We start from the raw sequence: 27,525 nt of genomic DNA on the forward strand, positions 1-27,525 counted from the left end.
ACTATAAGTTTATTGCAATAAAAACTGTGGTAATTTTCGAGAGGCAACTTGGACCTCGAATTATTTGGGATAGGGATGAATTGTAATAATTGTATTGCAGCACACCTGCAATGCCGTAGGTGTTGTGGGTGACCATGGGCGGCGGTAGTCACTTACCATCAGGTGAGCCGCATGCTCGTTTGCCCCCTGTGTTGTAAAAAAAAAAAAAAAAACTCTTAAATGTGCCTGACGTTGTGCGGTTACATATTGTATTTTGCGGAACAAATGTATGTATGACATAATAAATATTAATCGGTGTATAAGTTTACTAAATTGTGTCGGGTCTGGATGTTAGAGTTGTGTTTCTAGATATTTATTGTCTGGTAGTCTTTTCGTCAATATTACGAAGAAAAAATCAAAAGTATAACAAATGGCATTTATTTAACAAATTAATTGAATGATAGTAGGCACCATATTGAAAAATTATAGACAATATCGGAAAGCACTTTACTGGTGTCAAGTTATTACGCATAGTGATACTCGTAGTTGTCGTCGGAAATATTTTCCAATGCTTATCATTTCTCTGTAATATAAATAAACATCTTGTCACGTCCTAGTACGTTCTATCTGGTCATACAAATTGATAAATAGTGAAGAAATAATTATAGCAACATTTGTCACCAATGCAAGCTAGCTTTTATACAATAAACATTTTTTAATAATCATTAAGTATTATATTAAGTATACAATATGTACATAAGATTCATTATAACTGGAGAAGTGGAGATGTTCTTAAAATGTTAGAACAATATAAACATCATATATTCTTAACTTATATTTAAAAAATGGCAAACTAATACAGAATTACAAGTTTTAATACATCATAAGTGGTGATCTAGCTTTCTTTGGTAGATAATAACAATATTTTAAAAAGGAGATAAATTGTTATTAACTTAAAGTTATGAAAATACAAAATGTCTAGTTTTTATGTCTTTGGTATAAAAAAAAACTTGAGATTTTTATGTAGCAAGGAAGCCTCCGTCAATGGGTAGTTCAACACCATTAATCATACTGGATTTTTCACTTAAAAGGAAAACCACAGCATTAACTACTTCTGATACTTCACCAAATCTGAAATAAATATGTAACAGTTAATTAAAATTCATATTTTCATTATGGAGTAGAGCTGATATTAGAATGAAGATTGTTTAATATTTATTAAAAAGATAATTCGTGCTATCTATGAACTACATATCAACTAAGGTCAGCACTTGTAGTTAGTTATTTCTAAATCATGTTGCGTTAATAGAAGATATCTTTTTATGAAAAAAATATTTATACAAAGGTATTTAGGAACATACAGAATTAGTATGTAAAACAGAATTGAAAACTTTTCAATATAACACATCTTGTCTTACTATATTGATTTGATTTTAGACATGACATAAATTCAGAAGATATTTTTCATGCTGCTTAAATTTGTAAATTAATTAATTTTGTTTTAGGCAATTTTTCTGAAAGTTTGAAATATTGTTACAGTACAATTACTGGGTTCAATACGAAATATCTTTTTTTTTGGTATAAATATTAAATTACTAAATGTACCAAACTGTTTAAATTACTATTTTTTTTTTTTAATTCAGTGTACCAATATTTCAAAGGCATTAATGGTACAGTACTATATTGAAGATTTATTTGGACAAGATAATTAAATATGGACATAATAAAAACCTTTACCTATTTAGTGGTATTTTTGAAAGCATTTCATTAGCTCTATTGGGATCAGACCATCCAACCTTGCCCATTTCGGTCATTATGACAGTAGGGTTTACGGCGTTTACTCTAATACCATGGGGACCCAGTTCCAATGCCATGGCACGAGTCAAAGCGTCAAGGGCTGCTTTGGAAGCAGAGTAAATGGTATGATCTTTTAAGGCTGCCTGGAAAATCAACAATTATAAATTATTTTCTAGACTGTAAATAATCCCTTACAGTATAATCAGAGGCATTTGCCAATTGTTGTTGGGGTATATACAAGAATGAATGATTATTCATCAACAATTGATTCATGAAGTCAGACATTTTATAGATATTACAATTATGTAATTAGCCAACTTGAAGATCAAAGTATTTTACTTACTAATACAGTTCTTAGTTTATTACGGTTTTATTACATGTTTGCATATTTATATTATATCTTTGCTATACAGGTATAAAGATAAACATTCAGTTAAATAAATATATTATTTTAACTATGATAACAGCTCGATTACTTGATTCATTGAGGTAAATATTGGCAGTTTCCTTAAAGCCCAAAGATAAATATAGAATAAGTGATATCATAAAATAAATTGTATGGATAAAAACATGTGGATCAAAGCAACAAGGGCTATTTAAATAATTAAGCTCATGAAAGCAAGGCACACTTCTATTTATGTATTTTTTTTTTGGGCTACTTAGAATGGCAATAAAGCTCAATTAACTAGCTGCCTGATAGAAAGTGGTAACCATGACTACAGACATGAACAGTAGGTGGACATCACAGAATACTCTGTAACATCTATAGTAACCCTCATGTATTGCCATTTCTGAGGACTATAGTGTTATGCTTCAGTAGTTTGCAATTTTACTTGCAATATTCTATTTTGCAAACTGAAATTCAGCCAAACAAGTACAGCTGCTTCGTAGTAAAAACACTATTGGGAATGTATGAGGTTTACAAATAGAAATTATTATATTTTTATGGAACAGTACTTAGCATAGGTCGCAATTAACTTAATATAATGTTACAGAACATTCTATGTTCACGTCCAACTTGGAGTTTGTTAGATTTTGTAATATCAATTGCCAGATTGTTAAACTACCTATATACTCTATCCCACAATCTTAACTACAGTATAAAAACTACTTTTCATATAGTAGTTTCACGAAAGTGGCTATATAACTTTTGAAGGGAGACATGGCGGGGAGGTACTATGCATGCTATACATTCACTTGGTACCTGCCAAAGGTCATTGTACACATTAATACTTTTGAATTTTATTATTGAACTAATTTATTATTTTGGTCATGGAATTTAGTTTTTTATTTTGATATGGTATTTTATGAAAACATAACTATAGTTATAGTAGTAGTATGTATAGTGTACTTACATTTTATTCTGGTATCATTTTTGATTAATTTGGGTTTGCTGATCTAAAAAATTATGATATTGATTTTGACAAAAAAGGTTGTAGTTGTCAATATTTTTAATTTTATAGAAAGTTTTGGGTAATTTTATGCAAGTTTATAACATTATCACATTTACTTTTAACCAACTTCAATAAGGGAAATTGAAATTAAAGTTCGCTAATTTGATTTTACTCTCCTCCTATTGAAGGAGAATTAACTTGAGCAAATTGGTCATACTTAGCTATACTTATTATATTTCACTACATTGGAGTGGACAAACTATATGTAACTTGATTTAGATGATTAAACTGGATTAAACTTAGCCATACTTGACCAAATTTGGTAAGCTGAAACAAACAGCCTAACTATACGAACCTCAATTTAAGTCATCAACATTGACTCAATTTAGTCAAACTTGATTAAACTAACAACATTTAGCTTAATTATTTCACTAAACTTTGACTTGGGCCAAACTTGAATAATCTGTTCAAATTTTGCGAAACTTATTCAAATTGTTTACCATGACTGGACTTGATACTTAACTTGGCTGAACTTAATTTACTAACTTACTGATTTGATCTAGTCAAATCGAGTCATATAGTACCTAAATACTATAAATTCTAAAATTTAATTGAATTTTGAATTTATTCAAATAAAGAGTTTAGAACATAGAAAATTTCAAAGTAGTTAAATTCACTACACAAAATAATTCAGAATTGAAATTTATTCATATGGATAATGTGAAAACATACATACTCAAATTGACAATCTCCTTGTTTTGAAATCAGTTAAAAATAAATGTGATAACCCTTGCAACGAATGTGGCACGAGAACAGATTTCTATGGCCGATAAACCACTGTATGAAGACTCCTTATATTGTGCCTATGCTATGTGAAATGAAAAATCAAATAATATAATTTTTTGTATGTCCTCATATTTTTATAATTTCTATAATCTGGATTTAGATCTATTAAGTTTTCTAATGAAGCTTAACTAAACAAACCCACATATTGATATTATTAAAATATAAAGAAAAATATAATTAACAAATTCTACCTTAGAGGCTTGAGAGGATATGTTTACAATGGCACCATGGGTTTTGTTTTCAACCATTTTTCTTGCAACAATTTGACTTATATTGAGAACAGCTTTTACATTGACATTGAACATTCTGAAAGTAAAAAATATAGATAAAAATTGTTAGATAACTGTATAGAATAAACCCTTACTAATATTACAAATGTGAAGGTGAGTTTAATAAAAATATTTAATATTTAAAACAGAATAAATAATAAAAATATTAAAACATATCTGAGTAAAATATCGCATATGTACTATGCTTTACATGTTTCAATTTAATAATGAATACTAACTTATCATAATCTGAGGGCGTACATTCGAGAAAGGGTTCGCAAGTTGCAACCGCAGCATTGTTCACAAGCGCATCAAAGTGACCTAGAGACTCAACGACCTCTCGTGTTTTATCCCAGTCAGCAATATCAACGTCCACTATGTCGATAGAAGGATACTCGCTCTGCAATGTCTCTAAATGAGCTCTCGTTCTAGATAAAGCTACTATATTTGCTCCAGCTCTCCATAACTCTATTGCAATACCACGACCAATTCCTGTAATCCAAATTTAGAATCATTTCATTGTATTTGCTAATAAATGTTTAAATAAATGTTTGTAACCAAATGTGGTGGTAATGTAGCAATTTAAATAACTAAAATGTTAAAACTAACCTTGTCCAGCACCGGTTACTAGAATTCTCTTCCCTTTAAATGAGATTTCCATTTTATATAATTGAAATGTTTAAATTACGTGTACGTTACAACACTTATGTTATTTTAAAATAAAAAAATATAATTCTAAACTTTATATCAGATGGTTTATTTACGATACGTCAGAGAGAAATACGAATGAAATTAAGAATTCATTCAATTATTATTCAGAATTTGACAGATTTTAATTTTTTTAGTACATTTGCTCCGTTGTGGAAGGCTAAGGTCGGAAACTATGCTGCCTAGTCTTCAATATGATAATTTGTCTGGAATTTTAGACAGATTTTCAAATAAAATTCTAGAGAGTTGCCAACTATGCGTTGAATTTTTTGGTTAAATTATATGAAAAAATGGAATTGAATAATAAAAAATTGCGTATTACACTATATAGTTATATACGAGTTATATTGTGAATTACTAAATAAAATGTAGAGACAAAATTCATAAAAGAAATTTAAAGGTAACAATCCAAAAAAAAAAAATAGTTTAGCAAGGGGCTATTGATAATTTTGTTCTCAACGGTATAACTAGTCTTTTTGTATAATTTTTGTAAATGTTTTACGAGAAAATTATTTAGTCATGAAAAAGTGTGACAAAAAGTAAAAGCAAAGAAAAAGGTTGGCAACTGTGAGTTCTGAGAAGCAGCCGCTGGAATAGAGGTCGACCTGATAAGGTACATTGCTAGCAATGGAGGTATTAGACACCATTACTAACAATCCCTTTTCCCCTAGTAGGACATTTACTTAACAATATAAGCCTGAAGCTGTGGACAATATAAATTATTCTTATTTTTAAATTGTAATTAGGTTTAAGTGGTTTAAGTAAATGGAGTTGGTTAGAGTTAAGTCTGTTGTTCCTGGAGATAACAAAAACTGATTAAAACAATTCCAATTGTAGGAATTGTACTAATGGATTGTTCTACAGCTCCTTTGCTTGCCATGTGGGACCCAATTTGCTACTTATAGAGCAATACTGGATATACTTACTATTTGGTTAGGTATTTCTATTTAGATGAGCCTGTTGTTCTGCATTATTACTATTTAGGCACGATTTAGTAAGTTGGTATATATTACCTGTATTTATGTCACAGACTTCGATGTCATCTGTCGGCTTTTATCTTAATCCACAAAGAATAGAATAGAACGAAATTGAACTGAATACCTATAATTATACTCTATTCTTAGAGAAGAATAACAGAACAGAATAGAATAAAAACACTTTATTTGGCATTTCCCATAGGAACAGAAAATAGAAAACATTTAAGAAAAATTTGGGTTTTGTTCGCAGAAATCCCTCCAGTGTGTTAATAATTATTATAGTAGGTCAACTTGAAAAAACACGCAGATTGTAATAATCACTAGTTTCACCAATAAGGTGACTCGGTTTATACTTTTCGTTATATTATGAAATCACCATTATCACATTTTGCACAGCCAGACTTGTATACAATGCAAGTTGATAGATAGAACAAAGTACGTTATAGGTACTTTACCTATTGTGACTCAAGATCATTATGTCACACTACAAGTGTGCTGTCGCTGTGCTCGCAACATTGTTTTTAATTATTTTCCAAGTACATCATGAAAGTTTTTTTATGGGTGATAATGGAATGGTAACCCCACCCGCGCTATCGGTATACACCGGCTGGGCACCAGTAAAGGATAATAGGTGAAGATGAAGCAAGTCAGTTAACCAATCGTGATGAATTCAACAAGAATTGTTCACGATGGTTTCCAGGGAGAACCACGTAGAGGTCGACCTAATAGGGCATATTGCTAGCAATGGGGCTGTCAAATTGCTAACAATACCTTTCCCCCAAATCACGAAAGTTATACGATAGTAGGTCTTATAAAATATTTAAGTACTTCAGGAATATACTCGGCAATATATGTCAACAGTACCCTAAGTACAGGAATTGATGGTATATTCGTCAAATTTTTCATACACTTTTGTTTTCATATATTTTTTCATAAAATATTAAATGAGCCTAAATTTTATTAGTTGGGGATATCTAAACAAACTAATAACTTATAGGTAGGAACTATGACCTATTTCTAAGTAGGTACCTAAGCATAATGTAAAAAGCTAATCGTGTTGTATGGTGAAATCAATCTAAATTAAAACATTTAAAGTTGACGGCCCATCTGATGGAAAGTGGTAACCGTCGCCTATAGACATGAGCAATACCATGGACATGAAGTATACTGTTTCGCTCATGATACCCCTCATGCGTTACCATTCCTGAGCACTCAGATGTTATTCCTCTGTACCCAGTAAATTCACGCCATAACCCACCCTTCAAACCGAAACACAGCCATGCAAACACAACTGCTTCACGGTAGAAACGGTTTTTTCAGCAATTCTCAGCTAGCTACACTAATTTTAGCTAATGTGAAATAACAGTCATATATTTCTGGGTTTTCTTTTTACAGTTTATTACAGCACTTGTAATGTGGCAGATTTTTATTTAATTAAGAATTTACAGTTTAAAATTCTGTTACTCGTGAATACAAGGTTAAATATTTTTCAAAAAGTATTTGACACCTGACAATTTATTAACGTTAAAAGAATTAAATTTGTGCCCATTGGTATTTTTCATTGGTACCCATCACCAGCCTTTGGGAAAGGCAAGTTCGAGAGTACCTATGTGCCTTTTTAGGGGCCAGGCTCTCCTTCCCCTGAAAAATAATTTTAAATAGGTACGCCATTTTGCGTAGAATTCTGTAACGTAATGCCTAATAAATATTTTAATTACAGTTTATTAAACATTTTAATACTCCGATTTTTTCGACTTCGCATAAAGACAACCTCAAACTTATAGACAGACTGTGCGCAATCATGTGCTGAGAGGCGGTATATATAGTTTGTCGTGGTTACTTCACCAAGGGCATGTTCTTATAACATAGTATTTTCCAATTTGTGGTAAGTATAAAATACATTAGTTTAAAAAGCTTTTTTGTATGTGGTTTATTAATTGCTAAGTGTCAAATACCTAATTATATGGTACTTCGAATAGATATACTTATTTTTTTTTATTTGATTTCGAAGGATTTAATAGTTTTTAAAGAGTTTTATTATTTAGATTAAAAAGATTTTGTTTAGGTGGTGGAAAACAAGCATACGACCCACCTGATTGTAAGCGGTTACCGTAGTCTATGAACGCCAGCAATACCAGGGGTAATACGCGCATGTTGTCGTCCCTCAAGAAACCTCTTTACCCATCTTTTGAAGAAAAGCTTCGTAAAAATACTGTTTGCTATTATCATCCTATGGCATTGTCTTAGCCCACGCTATTAGACATGCACTTTATTCACCTTATACCAAAAGAGGAACTAGTGTCTATGGAAATAGTTAATCTTTATTTCGTCGAATGAGGCGTTTCATTGAAGATTAGAAACAAAATACAACATTATATCTAAACATTTATTAAAATTTTATATGCACATTACAGACGTATAAAAGAATATATATTATAAGTAAATAAATTAAAATATACATTGTTAAAAGAATTTTATCTGGTAACTTATATCTATTCTAATTGATTAGATATAAAACAACATAATCTAATGGACTCGTCCAAGGTGTAACAGGTTCATAAATAACATTTATTAATTTATTCCTTACGAAGTCCCTAAGTTCAGATCTATATTTTTATAACATGGAATAGTGACTACAGACAGGTGCTCTTTTACATTACAAACTTTACAGGTATTTACAATATTTTTTTAGGATCGTCCCTCAAACTTAGAGAAAAATAGACACAAATTTATAATAAAATTTAATTAAAGCTTAAAATTAAGTTATAAATATGGAAAATTTCTGCAAAATATGGATTTTATTTATTTATTTTTTCTTTAAATACATTAGACATATATTTATAAGGCACACATTTAATGGAGGCTCAAATTTTTATTATCAGTTAATACTGAATACATTTATAATATGAATAGATCTAATAACTGTTTATTTCAATAATATTTTACATTATTAGGAATTAATATCTTTATTAAAATAATTTAAAAACAAAAAAGTTTGAAATTACTTTTAATGGCAATAAATATTATTGATCTCTGATCGGTAAATTATTAAAAAATTCATCGGTATTCGATTTTATAATTCATAGCTGAAACCAGAACCTTAGAATAATTATAATGCATGTTATGATATTACCGATGATTAAAATTAATTATAATAAATTTTAATAATAACCGTATGATTACTGCCGAGTCCATTGTTTTATAATCTATCAGTTTTAAATATTTTGTTCCATAAGTACCATAGACTTGACTTCTATCGTGACCGTGTTAGAGTAAACCCTATCGATTGCAAAAGAATTTAGAGAACAATCTTCTGACTTTTTTATGTGAAATGGCGACACACAATCATACGGTTTACTAGATAGTAAGTGCTTATCGCAGTTTATGGACACTAACAACACCAGGGAAGTTGTTAATACGATGCCGGTCTAATATAATAAGATATTAAATAAAAAACTTCTTCATGGAGTCAATTAAAAATGTCCACATATGATCAATGATCACGGTGGTTGTCATCGATAGAAGTTATAGTCATTAGATGTACACGGTCTTTGATAAAAAAATTCTCTTTAAAGGCCGTTGTGGTTCTTAAGAAATTTCACCATAACAGCCAACTGATCTAATTATTCCATTCTACATTGATCATATACCATTAGCAGAGGTGGGTGTCTCAATCTGTCATCATCCATAAAAAGATTATTATATTATTATTTAACTCCGAGTATTAATTCAAAAGTATCGATACTTTCTTTGCAAATAGTTAACCTATTCACGCTTCAGATGAAAGAACAACAATGCAATCCTTGCGCTTTTATTATTAGGATATATTATGAACCGAGTGCTTAATATGACATTATTGATATTATTCGGACAGTTTGCAAAATAAAGGAGCAATATTATATATTAGATTAATTTACATAATTAAATTATTTTGGTTTTATGAATAATGTTTATTATTGATCGAACAAAATAATAAAAATATATATTGCATCTAAGATACACTGGCGATCACTTCACTTCATTATAATTTTATTATAAAATATTAGTGGACGCCTACTGAACTCTAAGATGGTGTCAAAAGAAGTAGCCCAGTTCCCTTAGTTGTGGTATGTTTGTTACGTCGAGAACTTTGAGACAACATGTAGAGTCAGACTTATAATTGGCATATTCAGCCTGATTCGATTTTGTTATTTATATTAGCCTAGCATTCTGTATAATGTCTTCAGTACCCTTGGTCCATAATATATACAATAATTTAAGTATATTATATATTACTTATAACATTTGTAAAGTTTTACGGTGTTTTAAATTTAAGGTTTAAAAACCTATCAGTCTAATTTGCGTGTATTTACGTGCGCTGACTTTATAATGAACACATCGAGATCATACTTCATATGATGCTATTGATAATCATTATGTGAGAATGTGACTTATTTGTACTTTATCTACGATACGGAGCTTTGCGATATCTTCCACGTTCCTCTTCATCACGCACATCCAAATAGTGGCTGAAGACTACTGCCCACAAGTATAAATATAAACCTAGAAAAGTAAAAAAAAAGTCTATTAGTGCCTAGAAATGTCTGATATGCTTTAAATTGTTAAATACTATATTATTAATAATATACGAGTTCAGTGGTTCTTGATTTCGTTTTCTTCGTTTATTATTGAATGGAGATTTTAAAAAGATTGTAACATTTTTGTACATGCCTTGGAATGCCAAACAAGTTGACGGCCCACATGATGGAAAGTGGTAACTGACGCCTACGTTTTATTGAATAGTAACAGCATCCACATATAATACACTAATAATTACATTATTCATGTGTTCTGTAATAAAACAATATGCCGCTTTTGGATTAATAAATTCTTGAGAAAAATATTTAGTTTCACTGGTAGTACCTACACTGCCATAAAAAGATGATAATGATTTTGATATTATGTAGAACGGTGACATTGAAACAGATGCAATCGATCCATATAAATGAAGTTGTGCAAAAAGTTGGAATTAGATAATTTATCTCATATATAAAGAAGTTTGTAGTTATATGTTGAGTTGAATTATGAGTACTTACATAAGTATATAAGTCCTCCGATGAGTATAGCAGTGGCCAATACGACATGACCGCGATGTTCTTCTTTTTCTTCAGTTTTGTCCTCCATGAGGTAGTATGTAATGGAGGTGTGAAGCACGCTAATTAACAGTCCTATAGCTAATACAATACCCAACACCACCCATGGTAGCATCAACCACGAGCGTCTCTGGAAAATAAAGACACATTCATTTAAGATTTTATTACATAAAAAAGTCATTATTTTACAAAAATTTGCTTCGGATTAATTCTTTCTATTAGAATATAATATCGGGGCAATTTCAGTATGTTTCACTTTCATCTTTCAATATCAAAACTCAGGGAAATTACATATACATAGATAATTAAAAATTTGATAAGAGTAAATGGAAAACATTTACTTACAGATTCGGACAAGACCATTGGTATGAAAGAATAAATTTAGGTATTTATCGCCTACGTATTGCTATTTTGGCAGTATTTAGGTACATACGAGAAAGTAACGTTTAAATTTAAAAGAAAAAATGTGGAAGATGTTTGAAAAATGATTGTGTTACTTTTTCGATAACTTACCGTAAATGATTTCTGAGTAGCATGAAAGAACACAAGAACAATTTTAATATTTTTAAAATGAATAATTAAGAAATGATATAAAGTACTACGCTTTATATTATAAAAAAATATAAAATTCTACCTCTTATTTCTTTAAACAATATTGTTATCCACGAGGATTGTTCAAATATTTGTTAACTTAGACTAGAATATTTGTTTTGGGGTAGAATAAAGTCCACATTTCTCAACAGGTATATTCAAAGTCAAAGTGTGAAATACCGGTAATAAGTAAAAAAAGTTAAATAAACAATGTAATCTTACCTTAAGAACAGCTACGATAAGAAGCGAGCATATTAAAATTGTAAAACACAGGTTCAATGTTAGTATAATTCTCGGAACTGCAACAAACAAATGATAAAGGAATGTAGAATGTATAATGTTAAAGACTATAATTTCAGATTAAGCAATCAGATGCATCTGATTGTAAAGACTTAGATAAAAAAAATATATTTGGAAAAATAATATATTTTTATGATTGAGTTCTTTTTCACTTTTAGTTTTTTATGAATAAAGAAATTTAGAAAATATTTCTTATTTAGAATATGTGACACCTTTGATATATCAGTTATGCGATAGTTTGAGATAAATAGATAGGACTCAATTTAGCAAATTAAAGGAAACAAAGTTTTCAAACATATACTGGTATTTTTATCTTTCAATATGGACTAATTTGTAATTTATAAACACAAATATACTCACTGTCTAAATCTGAAAGTTTTTTATCAAAATCATCATCAAATATGAATGTGCTGAAGGATACTTTGTGTTTCTCGACAACCCATACTGTTATAATAGTCGCAATGGATAGAATGATCCCCAACACTGCGGTGATCAAGGTACCGGTGCGCGTTGATGCACAGCAACAGCATTTTTGTAGTCGTTTCATTGTTACTTCTTATAACTATCGCTTCAAATAGATGATAGAAGACTTCGTTATCGTTATATTGATAGTTTATCTCCTCATAACTTCTGTAACAGAAAGCAATTCTAGATTTGAGTATGGTCTGTTTCAATAGAATTTAATAAAAATCTAAACTAACGAATAATTGATTCGACCAAAAGATAGTATGTTGTATGTGTGTTGTGTGTGTCTGTTGTGATATCTAATAGTTGTATAAATACAAAATCGATCAAATGATTGAATGTTTCGATTTGTTGCTAATTTCTTTTAAAGAGTTTTTCGGTCAAAATTTAGTAACATATGCATTAAATATACTGATACAGATTACAAAGATTATTTCGAAAAAGAAAGTAGGTTTATTAATAATGGAATCAAAACATTGATATTAATAATTTTATGAAATAACGATAAACAATAGTGCCTTAGGCAGGTTGTGATTAGGTATTAATTTAAGAAAGCTTGACTTTTAACATTTGATTTAAAACAGCATAGTATAAGGTGTGTCAACATTAGAAGTGGGCGTTCGGAATTGGCTTGACCCGTTATGTTTCCTCGTTGCATCGACTTTTTGTGATTTCTAGTCGTCGTTCACACGACTGCCACGAGATAACATCAGACACATTATCTCGTTAGACTTGTTTGTGTTTCTAGACGACATACGGACCATTCCATAGATGAATGTTGATTATACAAATGAAGATTTTTGATAACGTTCTGTCTCTTATTCAACGTGCTGTTAATATAATATTTATAGATATCTGATAATATTATTTTTAATTTAATGATTCTATTTCTACATATGATTGGTGCATATAGGTGAAAGAATTTTTAAAATCATTTGAGTAGTTTTGAGTTTATTCTTTACAAAGAAACAAACAATCGAATCTTCCCTCTTAATAATAACTGTAGCCTTAAAATCAAAGCTCGTTAGTTCTTACGAACTCGCTAGTTAGACGAAGTATCAAAAAGATATCTTTTTGATACTTCGTCATTTGTCATGGTATGCGCATTGCGCATAAACACTGATGAGATTGAGGAAGTTTTTAATGTAAAGATGTATTCGGAGAGTTGTAACGCGGTCTGAAATATATATTAATATATAACATGACGTAAACTAAATTGAGGTAAGCTGAATTTCTGTGATGGTGTCCCGTCATTTCGTCAACATCATATGCTAGGTTGTTGTTGAAAATATCATAGACTCTAAAAATATCGTAGATGAGGCGACATCCGTTCATGTAGGTACCTAACTGCCCAAACTGCGAGATGCTCGTTATCGTCCACACCGGTTGGCGGCAATGCTATTTCTGGTGTTACCACGTGGATGTTTCATTAGGACAGCAACGTCGCGGCGCGCAACTTTTGTCAGTCTTTATAGTACGGTATAATAAATAACTTTTTTATAATGGCCTTTTTACTAGTTTGTTACGTTTTATCTCTGCGTTTTGATTTTACATATAATTGGATATTTTGGTATTGTAAAAGTACCTAGCATGTCATAGCATAACGATAAAACTTAACTATCTATGTATAAAAAAATATCAATACATATTTTTATTTCATTTAAAAAAAATAATATTACAACATAAAGAGTAATTGATACTACTTTCTCTACGACTCTTAAAACCTTTCCATTGTGCGATCAAACAATATTATTATGTTGAATAATTTTAGTTTGTTTTTGTAAATATTATATGTACAAAGAAATACAATAAAAATTTAATATACGTTACTTGAAATATCAAGAACGCTTTTTACGTGCGTTTACGTTATCAAGTAAACTTTTGTTACATTTATTAAATTATTCATTCCTGATAAAAACTGGTCAATGATCTAATCATGAAATAGTTGTGTATATTCATTATAAATAAATGTGACATGATGCTACGCCATTACATTGTTTAATTACAATTTTATAAAGTATATTAACTATTGATACTCATTTTTAATAAATTGTACAGAGTTACTTCGATTCTGTAGTGGGGTACCAGAGAGTAAGATTAATAGTGCCATTGTTTCGAGACTCCCGTGATATTACCCGTTAGGAATTTGCAGTGACCCAATAATAGAATTGTGCCTACGTAATCCTTCTGTAAGAATATGAAATCATCAATTGGAATTGTATTATTTTTCAGAATTATTATCATAACATTGAAAGCTTTCATTTTTCATGCATGTGTTATAATAATATATGTATTTAATAAACATTGAATTTTAGAGCTGCCATAAGAGGCGCTACTACAAATGCTGAATAGTATTTGGTCTACAGTGCTAAAGAGAAAGCCGACCTGTTGGGTATCTCTTTGACTCAAATTATTGTACGAAAGAAACATTGTGCTACTTATAACTGTATTGCGGAAACTTTACACCTCTATATCAGAAATTATAACAACACACCATAAAGTCCGGCAGTAATTGATTTCCTTGGATATTCATTAGATGAGTAGACCAGATGGCATATTGATAGTTATTGACGCGTCTCTTCGCGGTTTCAACTCCTCCGTTTCACCTGGATTCTGCAGGGCTATTTTATTTATTATTTCGTAGGCGATAGATACACACACGCTACTTAAACTACGGGTTTAATGCCATTGGTTCCCTATTTTCTAAAGTGGTAAAGCACACAGTTGGAATTTTACGCAAAAAGAACAATAATCTTTTAAATTAAATTGTCTTAAAAATTATTATAAAAATAGGCCAACATCTTAGCACAAATACATCCAATTTATTATAGAAGAATTAAATCGATTCTTTAAAATAAAATAGATATGTATTTTATAATATTAGATTTAGATAAGAAAAATATCACATTAATATGATTACAATGATGAATAGAGGCGCATGCGTACTTATTGGGTCGCAGTCGGTTATTCTGGTCAACACAATTTCGTAATAGTAATCCAGATGATTGACTGCATCGGCAATACCATTGACGATCCAGAATGAGCGCAATTTTCAACACGAGAGAACGGTATAGTACCTACCTACAATTCGGTTGGTTAAAATGTAGTAGTTTTTGTGGTAACTGACAATATTAAGTATCTGGTAAATTGAATAAGAGTATGGAACAAAAATTTTCTACCTTTTGAGATGAACAGTGAATCACAACCGCAGTGATTAATATTAAAATTAATAATATATGTACATAGTAATATTTGTTTATTGTACCCGTGTATATGTGCAGTACTTCTCCATTGTATGTGTTATATAATTTGTAATTCAATACGTATACGTTTATCTATAACAATTTTCAATGTTTTACCGCGTAATTACATTTCTCTTTTGCCAAAGATTGACTGGGAGAAAATGTTTTATAGCAAGTCCGCCTTTTATACCTAACATTTTTTGTAATGTGTAACCACTTAAAGAATAAATAAAAAATATGCACTAACATACATGTAACATACATTTCAATAATATAAAATTATATTGTATAGAGGTCCTAAGAACCTATTTTCCAGATTAGGTAGGCAGATCTCTATGTCAGACTTTGCAGTTCGACGAGTAATACAATGGTTCCATCATGTTGATTTTCTGTTAATATCTATTATAATAATATTGCTATTAGAGTTGCGAGGTCATTTTATAACTGAGTGATTAGAATAAACATATACCTATTGGATATAAATGAACATCAATTAAAGATTATTCCATTATTTTCATCTAAAACTCGCTACAACACAAGCATCGAGCATGCACAGATTTTGATCGTTTATTGCATTGGCATGGATCCAAATTGATCTACAATTTGAAGCATTTTCTTAATTCATTGAATTTTTAGGTGATACTTTTTATTAAAAAATTTCAATTTTTATTTCGAATTGAAAGGTGAATATAGTATACTGTCAATTTAAGGATCCTATAGTTGTTGAATGCTAGAATAATGAGCGGCATAATGATTTTGGGTACATTGGTTTGCAAATAGCGTAATCAGTGCGGGAACTGGAAGGGGCGACGATAACCCTCGCCAGCTATCACCCGACATTGGCCTGACCCACTTCTAGAGGCCCCATTAGGACGCCCCTACGAACACAGCACACCTAGATATTTTATAACCCATTAACAATTTGTCAGGCGTAACCCTGAAAAGCTTTTACGATACACGAACTATGAAGGTACGTTTTAAATTAGATTTGTTGTGGAAAAAAGAATTTGCAAGCCCAATTCTAACTGCATATTCAAAGTTAATTAAAGACATACACGTAACTTAATTATGTCCTACACAAAAAAGCCTACTTCAATAGTAGTAAAATGGAAAAGGTGTGGTTATTTTGAATTAAAATTTAAACTATTTAAGCGATGTTGATAAAATTTGTATGGGACTAATTTGTAAGCATTTTCTTTCAGATATAAAATAATTTTTATATCAGTTTACAGTTAACGGAGTTATGAGGTAATAAACATAAAAAAATTACAACCGAATTGAGAACCTTATTTTTGAAGGCCGTTGAGAATTAATTGATAACTATTGATAATCACTGAAGTGAACTTTATCGATTGTGGAAAGAATTATTCAGAATCAGTTCAATTGACGTCCAATCGACGAAGTCACAAGTAAATGTATAAAGTATTAAGATTTACCGTTTATTCTTATAAAACGTTGTAATAAAAGTACCTAAAATAGTGCGTAGTTCTATTATGACTTGAGCGTGCGCGGGCGCTGTGCGTATTGTCTTTGTAGTTAGTAGGTATAGTACCCACCTACATTACGCAACGCTGATGCCCAGAACAGATGTCATTACGGTAGTTCAACTCGTAATATTGTTAATGTGCCCATTTACGAGTCAAACTGTTTTTTTTTAAATTAGGAATGCTCATTATCTTTAACATGATAGCTTAAAGTGAGATATATTATATATAAGTAGATGGCACAAGAGATATTATAAATGAAAATTTAGAAAGTGATTTGTCAAGATTTTTAACTAAACAAATAATAATATCAAGTGTATCTAAAATGTAGTATTTTTTTATATACATTTTAAAAAGGAAGAGATGTATGGACTGTCAGTATAACCTAAGTAACAGAAAAAAAAAACACGAAGGAAAAAACTAGAAAGGAGTTTATTTAATATCTACCACTACTCTCATTGCACATATGAGTGTTAAATAGAATTTCATTTTCCGAAGTCTGGGGTAATGGTAGCGAATGACTTTCTTTAATTTTTTTATTATTTTAAACTGTAATTATCTACTACTTAAATATGATTAATGTAACAAATGGGACATTTTTTAACAATTTTCCTTAATTCTCCCACTCAGGGAAAGTAAATGCTTTCCAAGTTTTAAGCAGTGCTGTCTTCTACATATACTTTCCGCATTCCAAATTGCATTATATCTTAAACAGTAAATTTTCTTTATTTTACAAGTACTGCAAAGTACTTATTCTATTTAACGCATCAACAATAATTAAATAGGGTTCATGGTAATGATCGGTGCGGGCGCAAGAGTAATAAGAGCATAATATTTTGATGGTCTTATAATATGATTAACACAGAAATGTAAGTGTACCTACTCGTAGTACTAAATAGTCATTTAATGTTACAAAGTACATATTTACATACAAAAATGTTTATAATAATATATAAATATATTAAGTATAAATTTATGTTTTTTTAGTTTATAGATGCACCGATTACTTATTTTTCTGTTCGCCCAATACTGATAGAGAACACCATCCCGTGTAAAGTGTTCATTACAGTTTAAATAAGTAAGTTAAAATGATTTAAAACTGTAGGTTAATTAGTACTGAACCAAGATATATACATAAGTATATAACTTATTGAATTTCGTAGCTTTGTCTACGTCTATTAAAGTGAAAGTATTATAATTATTGTGTGCAAAACATTCAAATCCGACTAACTTCTTAGATGTAACAAATATTAGATACTATAATACTCAAACATTAAATATATAAAATAATAATTAAATATTTATATTTTATATATTTAATGTTTGAGATATTAGATACAAAAAAAAATTGAAATTGAGAGTTCGAATCAAAACCAATTATACATTTTTATACTACCTAGATAATATATAAGTATCTGGTATAGTACAAATGATAAATAATATTCTATCTATTCTATATATAAAACACGAAACAAGTTATAAATTTCGTAATCATCGTGAACATGATCTACTCTCAACATTATTCACCAATCGTCTTTGCGTTTGGACAATGTCTCCAAACTGCATGACAAGATTGATTAATGATTACAACATCAACCCGTAATTACATGTCCCAATCAAACAATAACGTTACCCAACATCATTCAGGCAATTCATTGAATCGATGTTAAGTAACTCAATCTAAAAACGCGTGATGCAGCGCTCGACCGCGCGGCATCTGTATGCAATTGATCTGAGTATTCCGCTCTGTGCCCACGCTCGATTCCCACATGTGCATGTTCACTGTCCCGTAATCCCATTAGTATTAATTTCACTATCAAACGTCTATGAAGTGCTCACTCGTTGCGTTAAATGTAGCTACGAATTAGATCGTATAGCATGCTAAGTTCCAAGTTGGTTCTTTGATTAGAATTATTTAATTTAATGCCGCTATCATTAGTATATGTGTGACTGCCAACACTCGAATATTGACCACCAGTGTTACTACTAGAAGTTCCACAACCTACTATATTAGCCATCTATTTCTAAAATTCCCAGTTTCCGTCTTGTGGATCTCCACATGAGAAAACTGGAGTCGATCGTGAAGCTCCATTTTCTATTTTAAAAATTAGAATTGAATATTACAATAATTTAAATATCTAGTAGAATTGCGTCGTAATTGCTCTTTATATTTAATTTATTAATGTCCTTTCCGTAAGAGTTGTATTAAATTATCAAAGTAATAATGTCATTTTAAAAAAAAGTTTAGGTTTTTCGAAATCGACCTCCCAGTTTCAGAAATAGAATTATGTAGGTACATGGTTAATAAGGGACAGCGGCTGCCATCAAAATATGGCATCCATGGATGCCAACAAAACTAAAATGATGAGTATCTATGAGTATTGCTGAGTTATCGACCTTGAAAAAACCTCTTAACGTACTTTCTGAAAAACTCCTTGCTGTAGTTTTTAATAGATACTCATCGATTTGGAAATCGTCCACAAATAGCTAAACATTAATTAATCTACAACACAAACCTGAAGTAGATATTATCATTTAACATCATTATGAAATGTTAATATAAAAATATATTAATGTTAATATTTTATTTTTCAATTTTAATACATAGTAGCAAAGCATAATGTCAAAATTAATTATTGGGAATGTCATTGTCATTAGCTAGTTAAACTTGCCTACACATTTTGTGGTCATACTAATCATATAGAAACGATTATAACAGAATTAAATTAGTAAGTCTAAAGATTGAAGAAAAAGAAAATTAAACATAATTAATTTTAAATATTAGATAAACTATATAACTATCTAAATACCAACTTAAATAAATTGATTTTTAAATGCATAGAAGAAAAATAACTTTAATGTTATAATATCATGAATTATTAAAAAAATTAAGGGGTTTTTATGTAATAGTAGATTAATTTTCAGGCATTACATAATTAAAGAACTCTGATAGTTATTTACTTCACATGCCTACTACTACTCTGTTTTTTTTTTCACCGAATTATGTATGCAGGGAATGTAGAGTCCATTAGAAAACAAGTTACAAGATTGGCATTGGCACCATGTCACATTACATCACAACGCAAGTTCAATATGCGACAATGTATACAAGGTAAACAGTTTATCGCTTATCTCATGAAGCTGTATTTTTTGTGTCTAGTAGTTTAATATTTCATATACTATTGGGGCCCATTATTATTATTTTGCGTATATTTAGGTCTACTAATACGACGTGAGGTCATCTGATTCTATTTTTAAAATTAAAACATGAAAATATTAAACAATAAAATTAAATTCATATAATAATTTACATGAATTTATATTACAATTAATATATATATATACGGAATTAATCAGTATATATTTACACAGATATATATTTATATAAAACAAAAAATAATGATCAAGTTATATCGTTATACGAGTGATTGGTTTTCCTTGCGGTGCCCCACCGGGTATCATATGTCTTATGTTCTTATAATATAACTATAATAACAACTATTTTGTGTACAACGCAGTATGCAAATAAATATAAATGATTAAATAAACAATTTGCATTGCTATTTTCGTGAGATGATCTGCGTCATCTTTGCCACGGTCGTATTATGACATCATTGCAATAATCGCTACAACAGGAATACTCAACTCACTCAGCCGCAATGTCAATGTCGCTTATTATGGTTCCATGAAGCAGTGACTTAACACTAAAACTATATATGGTCATAGACCTCAGTTGGTCCTGCCTGACTTTGTAGTACGGAAACCAAGGTCAACTACTACTTATGTTATAAAAAAGGCTCCATGCTAAACCCACTGTCGCGTAATTGTGGGCAGATTCAAACTACTTCCTATTTGTTTGATATTATATAATAAGATAGATACAAAGCAATTTGTTAGCCACCATTGCATACATATGATATAATATATCAATTCAATATTAACATGTACCGACACCAAACAACGAGAAAAGGCCGGAAAGATGACAGTGATATAATTATATCAAACAAATATTGTGGGTTCTACTGTGAATCACATTAGGGGACCCGGAGGAAGTAATTACACTGTACAATATTTTATGCTTTAATTTTTAAAATATTATAATTATTCTTACTTAATACAGGAATAAAATAAAAAAAAAAAATTGCTATGAATGACAATATAAGATTTTGTTCTGCAATAAATTTTACGATATTTTTGAATATTGAATTAACATGGGAATTAAATACTACTGATTAAAAAAAATCATGAAAATTGCACATAACTGGACTAGATTCGCGATTTCGCTGGAAATAAATTTTCTTATGAAGCTTATTTACCTAGTTATTTTAAATTTTTATGTTATTTACAGATTTAAATTGCATTTGCGTCAAAACATCGACAATAATATTGGTATAAATTTAAGTAGGCTATTGATACTTATAACTGTAATTCTAAATGGATATGACATATTGTGTTATATCGCTATAGCTATTGCTCAGATAAATTTTGGTAGGTTAAAGTAATGGAAATATGTAATATTTTTTTTTACCTTAATTTATGAATATATAATAAATAAATAGTAATTAAGCCTGTATATTTATCTATATACATAAATATATGAGTAATGTCGCAATTTATTTAAGCAATATGATTTTCCTAAATAACTTTTATATCCCAATATAAATTAGGAAACACTCATAGGGTGAGGTTTTTTAAAAATTTTAATATATGAATAATGGTGAGATTTGGTGAGGTTATCTCTTTGTTATTGTATTTTGATTTGAAATACTTTGCTTTGTTGTATTATTTAAATGTATACAAGAGGAGAATAAAAATTTGAAATGGAATTTTCGTTGAAATTATTTAAAATTTTTATTCTTCCTCCTTTTTATAAATGAGCTGTGGTGACAACTTACCAGATACCCCTTCTTCCATTATACGCTCATGTAATTAGGTAACATACAGCGTTTATTATTATTCACACTTTGATAATAATAGACCTATTTATTTTTATTGATGTTTATAACTTATTTTTAAATGCCTGGTTTAAATCGTTTGCACTCCTGAATAATTAGTTCATCGATGTCTGGGATTCGTTATTGGTATCATATTCATGTCGAATACGTCATTACGCGCTTACTCAATATACAACGGTGAGTCAGATTAGCAAAGTTTATATTATGAACAAGTCATCCCATTTTGTACGTCATTTATCCAAGGGCTTTTGTGGTTATGAAGTAAGGCTACATGTTTCATCATTATTTTTTGTTCCCAACATGTAGTAAAATGAAATATTATTAGAGATGTTTAAAAGAAATGAAAGAGAAGAATTTATATTATAGGTATAGGTAAAATTTTACGTGGTAAAATGTTACAGGTATTTGTACTTATAATAAATAAGCGTATTTGAAGCGTGTATACAGTTGCATACATGCTTGTCTGAAGCAATTATTAAAATTAGATGTAATTATGTATTTTATTGAGGTTTATATGAAACTTCTATATATATTATAAACTTGTAGCAAACATTTTGTATAATATTCACTTGTAGTACAGTTCTGTTTTTCTACGATTCTACACAAGTATTGTACTATACTGTAAAATTTTAAATCTAAAATATGGTAAATTGTAATAACGGTATGTATCTATATACTCATAGATTATCTAGAAATGTGTTTTAATATGATTTACACCATAACAATACCGTTTCTCTGCAACCGAAATGAACGCTAACAAGTTTAACGAATATGCTAATGGAAATGAGAAACGAAGGAAACTACAGTATGAAATTAGCAACTCAAGAATGATTTGTATACCTACATGCATTTCAAAAGATACAATGATCTCTTTAAATGAGTAATGTTTGAATTATTTCACCTTTGTACATGGTTAATTGTTTATGAGATAAAATTTTTTTATTGTAAAAATTGATAAATAGATGACAATACTTTTATAACTTATAAAACTTATCTACTATAAGAAGGTATACTTACGAGTATACGAGTAAGGTACTCGTATAGGTTCCAGTGTAGAATAGGCTACTCCTTTTTTAGTAAGTATATAGAATAGAATAGTAGTAGTTTAGTAAGGAGTAGCCTCCTTTTTTCCCGTGAGTATCATAAGAGGCGACTTATGGGCTTATAGGGAGGCTATGTACAGCAGTGGACAGTTTATGGCTGATACACTAATACTTATGAATATAAGTATATAATTAATGAATAGAAATATTGTAAGAATATTTTATACTTACTTTATATAACAATATAATATTTTAAAAATGTTATCGGCAGCATAAATTGTACTAACACTTATTTTTCTTAATTATGTACGAAATAGGCACTAACTGAGCATAGTGCTGATAATTTTTAACGACTAGTAGTAAAAACCTATGTGGCATTTTAAAGCTTGTATTAATTGCCATTAAAAATCTACACTTTGGTTGGTTATTATTGGTATACATAATTAAATCAGATACCTAAATGCGTTCAATTTCAAAGAGCATATCTTCAATCTTAATACGAGTATATAAAAATCCAGTGTCGCGATGTCCGTTCACACAAATTTTTGGAATCGACTCAACCGATTTTAATGAAATTTTGTAATTTTATATTGTTTAATCGAATTTGAAAAACAACCCCATGTTTTTATCCTGATAAGAAAAAAAATTATCCCGGTAAGTGGTTGTATAAGACTAAATAAATTATTAAATTAAAACAGAAATTAAATAAATAAATAATAAGTTTGTCGGGTCAGCTAGTAGATTTATAAAATTTATTTGAAATGTTTAATAATGGCTTTATATATACAATCTACAAATCATAGATATGTTAGACACAATCTACGAGCTGGATTCCGCCTGCATATGGAACTAGAAAGTACGGGAAAACAAACGGGTGATCATATGATGGTATGTCTGCACCGTATGGTGTACCATGTATGGAGAGTCCGGAGACATGTTCTCACGTACATACTACGGCATATCACCGAAGGAACGGTGATATTAGCGGATTCCAATGTGCTATTTTCTAGTCTAGTTATCGTAAACCATATACATTCAAATCTTTTTATTCAACTACCGTAAGGTAGTGGTTTAGCTCTGCTTAAAAATATAGTTAAATTCTTCTCTTTTATCATGTCATCCCAAAATAATATTAATATTTTTTCTGACAGCACCAGTAACCTATATTTATATTTGCCTTAGATCAGTTTCTTTGCAATATCTTTATTTTCAAACATAAAAGTGATTTAAAGATTAATATATTAATAGGTATTAATTATTATCTTTAATGTTTTACAAAGACAGTTCCGTATTCTCTGCGGTCTTAGAAACTATATCAGAATAGTTACAATAGGAATTCCGCTTGGTTTATGTTGTTACACATGTTTCCGTTGCGTTATATTAAAATAATCTGTGCAACGAACTATTGACGTACCGTTTTTATGAAAGCAAATTCCTAGCACGTTAACCCACATAATAGTTTATTTTTATTAAAAAACAAGCAAACTATTATTAGGTCAGACAATAATAATAAAATATAATCTGTTTTAGATGTATAGTTAATTTCTATTTATCAGTATTAGAGTAGGTATAATATTTTATTGTTAAATTGATCAATTTGTAGATAGTGAGAGAGGCGATAGTTATATTTATTTATTAACAACCTTATGGCAAATCTCAATAAGAGTACGGTTTTATAACAGGAATTCAATTCTTTATTATTGAATTAATGAAATCATCAGTATCTTTTTATGCAACAGGAGATAGCAAACAAGCAGATAGCTCATCTGATGTATTGCCAGAATAAATAAATAATATTTAGTATATTATAAATAAATATATTGACACTATTAATATTGGTTTCAAACGTGTGTAAATTCGGTATTTAATAAAATATATAAATGCCAATGGAACTATATCAAAATACGGCATGCGGTTTAAAAGAAGCAAGCATAGATACGTCACATTATGTTTTATACTATTTAGAGAATTATTCTGAAATGATTAGGTTACGCTATCTTTAATATGAAAATAAAAAATCACTCAATGGTATTTTTGATTTCACTTATAGAATTTTAATATCTAAATCGTTTAGTAGCATATCATCAGTTATAAGGAAAAGGGCCCTAAGATTGTAGGTAGCACATACAAAGCGTGGGATATAAACTGTACAAAATGCCACACTACCCACGTTTCTTACGCCACTAATATAGATTCTTCTATAAGTGGTTATGATGATAAATAATCTTGGAATTCCACTTCCGGATATTTTATAGTGCCAGATTAAAAATATTTATTTATTTAACACTTTATTGCACCGACATAACAGGATTTGTCGAAAAATTTTCAATAAGTATAGTGTAGTACAAAAGGCGGTCTTATTGCTAAGCGATCTCTTCCAGACAACCTTTGGATAGAAAGAATCAAAGAATAAATATTATACACAATTAGATACCAATTGTATAAAACGTAAATATTTTTCTAACGCCATTTATTTCCTAAGTAGATACAAATTCTATTTTTTATTTTTTCTTTAATGTGTATATACATGACGCACACCGAAAATTTAACGAACTTACTGTGTTATACTTATTTATGTTATACTTATTATTTAACTTATTTATTTCCGTCGTGCATGTATATATACATCGTTAAAAGATGTTATATATTTTATTTTATTTAAAAAAATTATGTAGTACATATGCGTTATAACGATTTCACATTTTACAAGAAAATACATATACTAAGAAGTTATTAATATATAAAAAATATTTTATAATATTATAAATGTAAAAGTGAGTTTGTTTGTTTATTTGTTTATTATCTTTTAGCGCTTTAATTTAACCAAGATATAATAGAGGGCATGTTCTGGTCACGTGTATAAAATCGCGAGTCACACTAGTCAAGCCATATTATAATAGAAGTACCTATGTAGTTCTTATTTTTTATACTGCAAGCGGAAATATGTTCGCTAAAATATATAAAAGAAAAATATTATATTACATTAGATACATTATATTTTATATAAGATACGTGTGCGATTAAAAACGTATTAAACATGACCTCTAGTAGAAATAGACACTAGGCTATGTTTGTATGCGTTAGTAGGTAGAAAATACTGAATTGCATATCGTGTCGCGTATGACATCATTTCTTGATTCTAACTTGCCTTTGTTTTGTATTAGATTAAACGTATATACTAAACTGTGTTTTTATTGGTTAAATGTGTTCGGAAATAAGATTTAAAGTTGATAATAATTAAATAAATATATAGTATTAAATTAAATAAAACTATAAAGAAAATTGACGCGATCGCAAATGTCATATATTAGTATAAGTAGGTATACATAATGATATTAATCACGTCACGATATTACAGTATACAGTATTATTTATTATACAAGTGTGAAACACACATGTTTTCCGATTTATATGTAGTAAAAGAAATTAATAATGTATTTCTACCATCAAGCAACTGTACATATATGATTGTGTTTCAATTTGAAGGATGGGATTTAGCACTATTTCATTAAGGGAATTACTGAGTATCCAGGAAGTTATAACACCTTAATTCACGAATGCTAACGCATGAGGCGTACCATGGGCGTCTAGGTATATTTTGTGATTACCATTTTCTGTTACGTGGACCTTCAACTTGTTTACATTCTCATGTTTTATAAAAAGTGTTGAATACATGTATATATATTTGCTACCACAGACTAGGTATAAGTTTACATTCTTTATCTAAAATTGAGTGCGAACAAGTTAAAGGTGCAATAGTGTTACGATAAACAAGGTGTGATACTGAATCTTTAGAGAAATATTAAAAATAAACCGCGAGTCATACTGCTCGCGCCCAAGGCAAGGACGCAACCCAAATATATTGGGTATTCTGAAACAACGTCACGGCCAACGCTACGCATATAGTTTCAAACTCTATTTTTTTTAACAGAGATAGATAATTATCGTCGACAAAGTTTAATTAAAATTAATTAATTTACCAAATAAAAAAGTTACTTTAATTTTACCTTGGCGGGAAAGAAGTCACAATAACACTTGGCTGTACACAATTAACTTTACAAGACACAATTAATTAAAAAATAATAAAATCCATTGATTACACAGAGTAAATACCGCGCAGCGCGTAATAATCCCGCACAAGCTGTGCGATAGAGCCGTCCGTCTCTCAAAGATCGTTCGTCAGTCTGAGCTTGGTTTAGTAGTAACCCTGTTGTGAGCCACTGACGCATATATTAATGACCAAATCACCAGTCTTTCGATTTACCAATACTTCAATTTCATTAAAAATACGTAGTTAGTAGTACAAAACAAATGAATAATTCAATTAAATGTACCTAATGATG

General features: G+C 29.6%; 2 protein-coding genes across 2 annotated transcripts; both read right to left on the reverse strand.

Annotated features, from left to right (window-relative positions):
• Window positions 1-401: 401 nt before the first annotated feature.
• LOC113514164 (L-xylulose reductase-like) lies at window positions 402-5,088 on the reverse strand. Its single transcript, XM_026898162.3, has 5 exons — window positions 4,895-5,088; window positions 4,525-4,777; window positions 4,208-4,322; window positions 1,717-1,919; window positions 402-1,110 (listed from the first exon to the last, which is right to left on the reverse strand). The coding sequence occupies exons 1-5, from the start codon at window positions 4,944-4,946 to the stop codon at window positions 999-1,001; spliced, it is 735 nt and encodes a 244-aa protein (XP_026753963.2). The 5' UTR covers window positions 4,947-5,088; the 3' UTR covers window positions 402-998.
• A 3,254-nt stretch (window positions 5,089-8,342) lies between these two features.
• On the reverse strand, window positions 8,343-27,390 carry LOC113514183 (uncharacterized). Its single transcript, XM_026898181.3, has 5 exons — window positions 27,190-27,390; window positions 12,354-12,623; window positions 11,916-11,992; window positions 11,046-11,232; window positions 8,343-10,512 (listed from the first exon to the last, which is right to left on the reverse strand). The coding sequence occupies exons 2-5, from the start codon at window positions 12,538-12,540 to the stop codon at window positions 10,412-10,414; spliced, it is 552 nt and encodes a 183-aa protein (XP_026753982.1). The 5' UTR covers window positions 12,541-12,623; window positions 27,190-27,390; the 3' UTR covers window positions 8,343-10,411.
• Window positions 27,391-27,525: the final 135 nt, after the last annotated feature.

This window comes from Galleria mellonella, unplaced genomic scaffold (assembly GCF_026898425.1).
Source record: "Galleria mellonella isolate WM207_F2 unplaced genomic scaffold, CSIRO_AGI_GalMel_v1 utg139, whole genome shotgun sequence".
Lineage (NCBI taxonomy): Eukaryota > Metazoa > Arthropoda > Insecta > Lepidoptera > Pyralidae > Galleria > Galleria mellonella.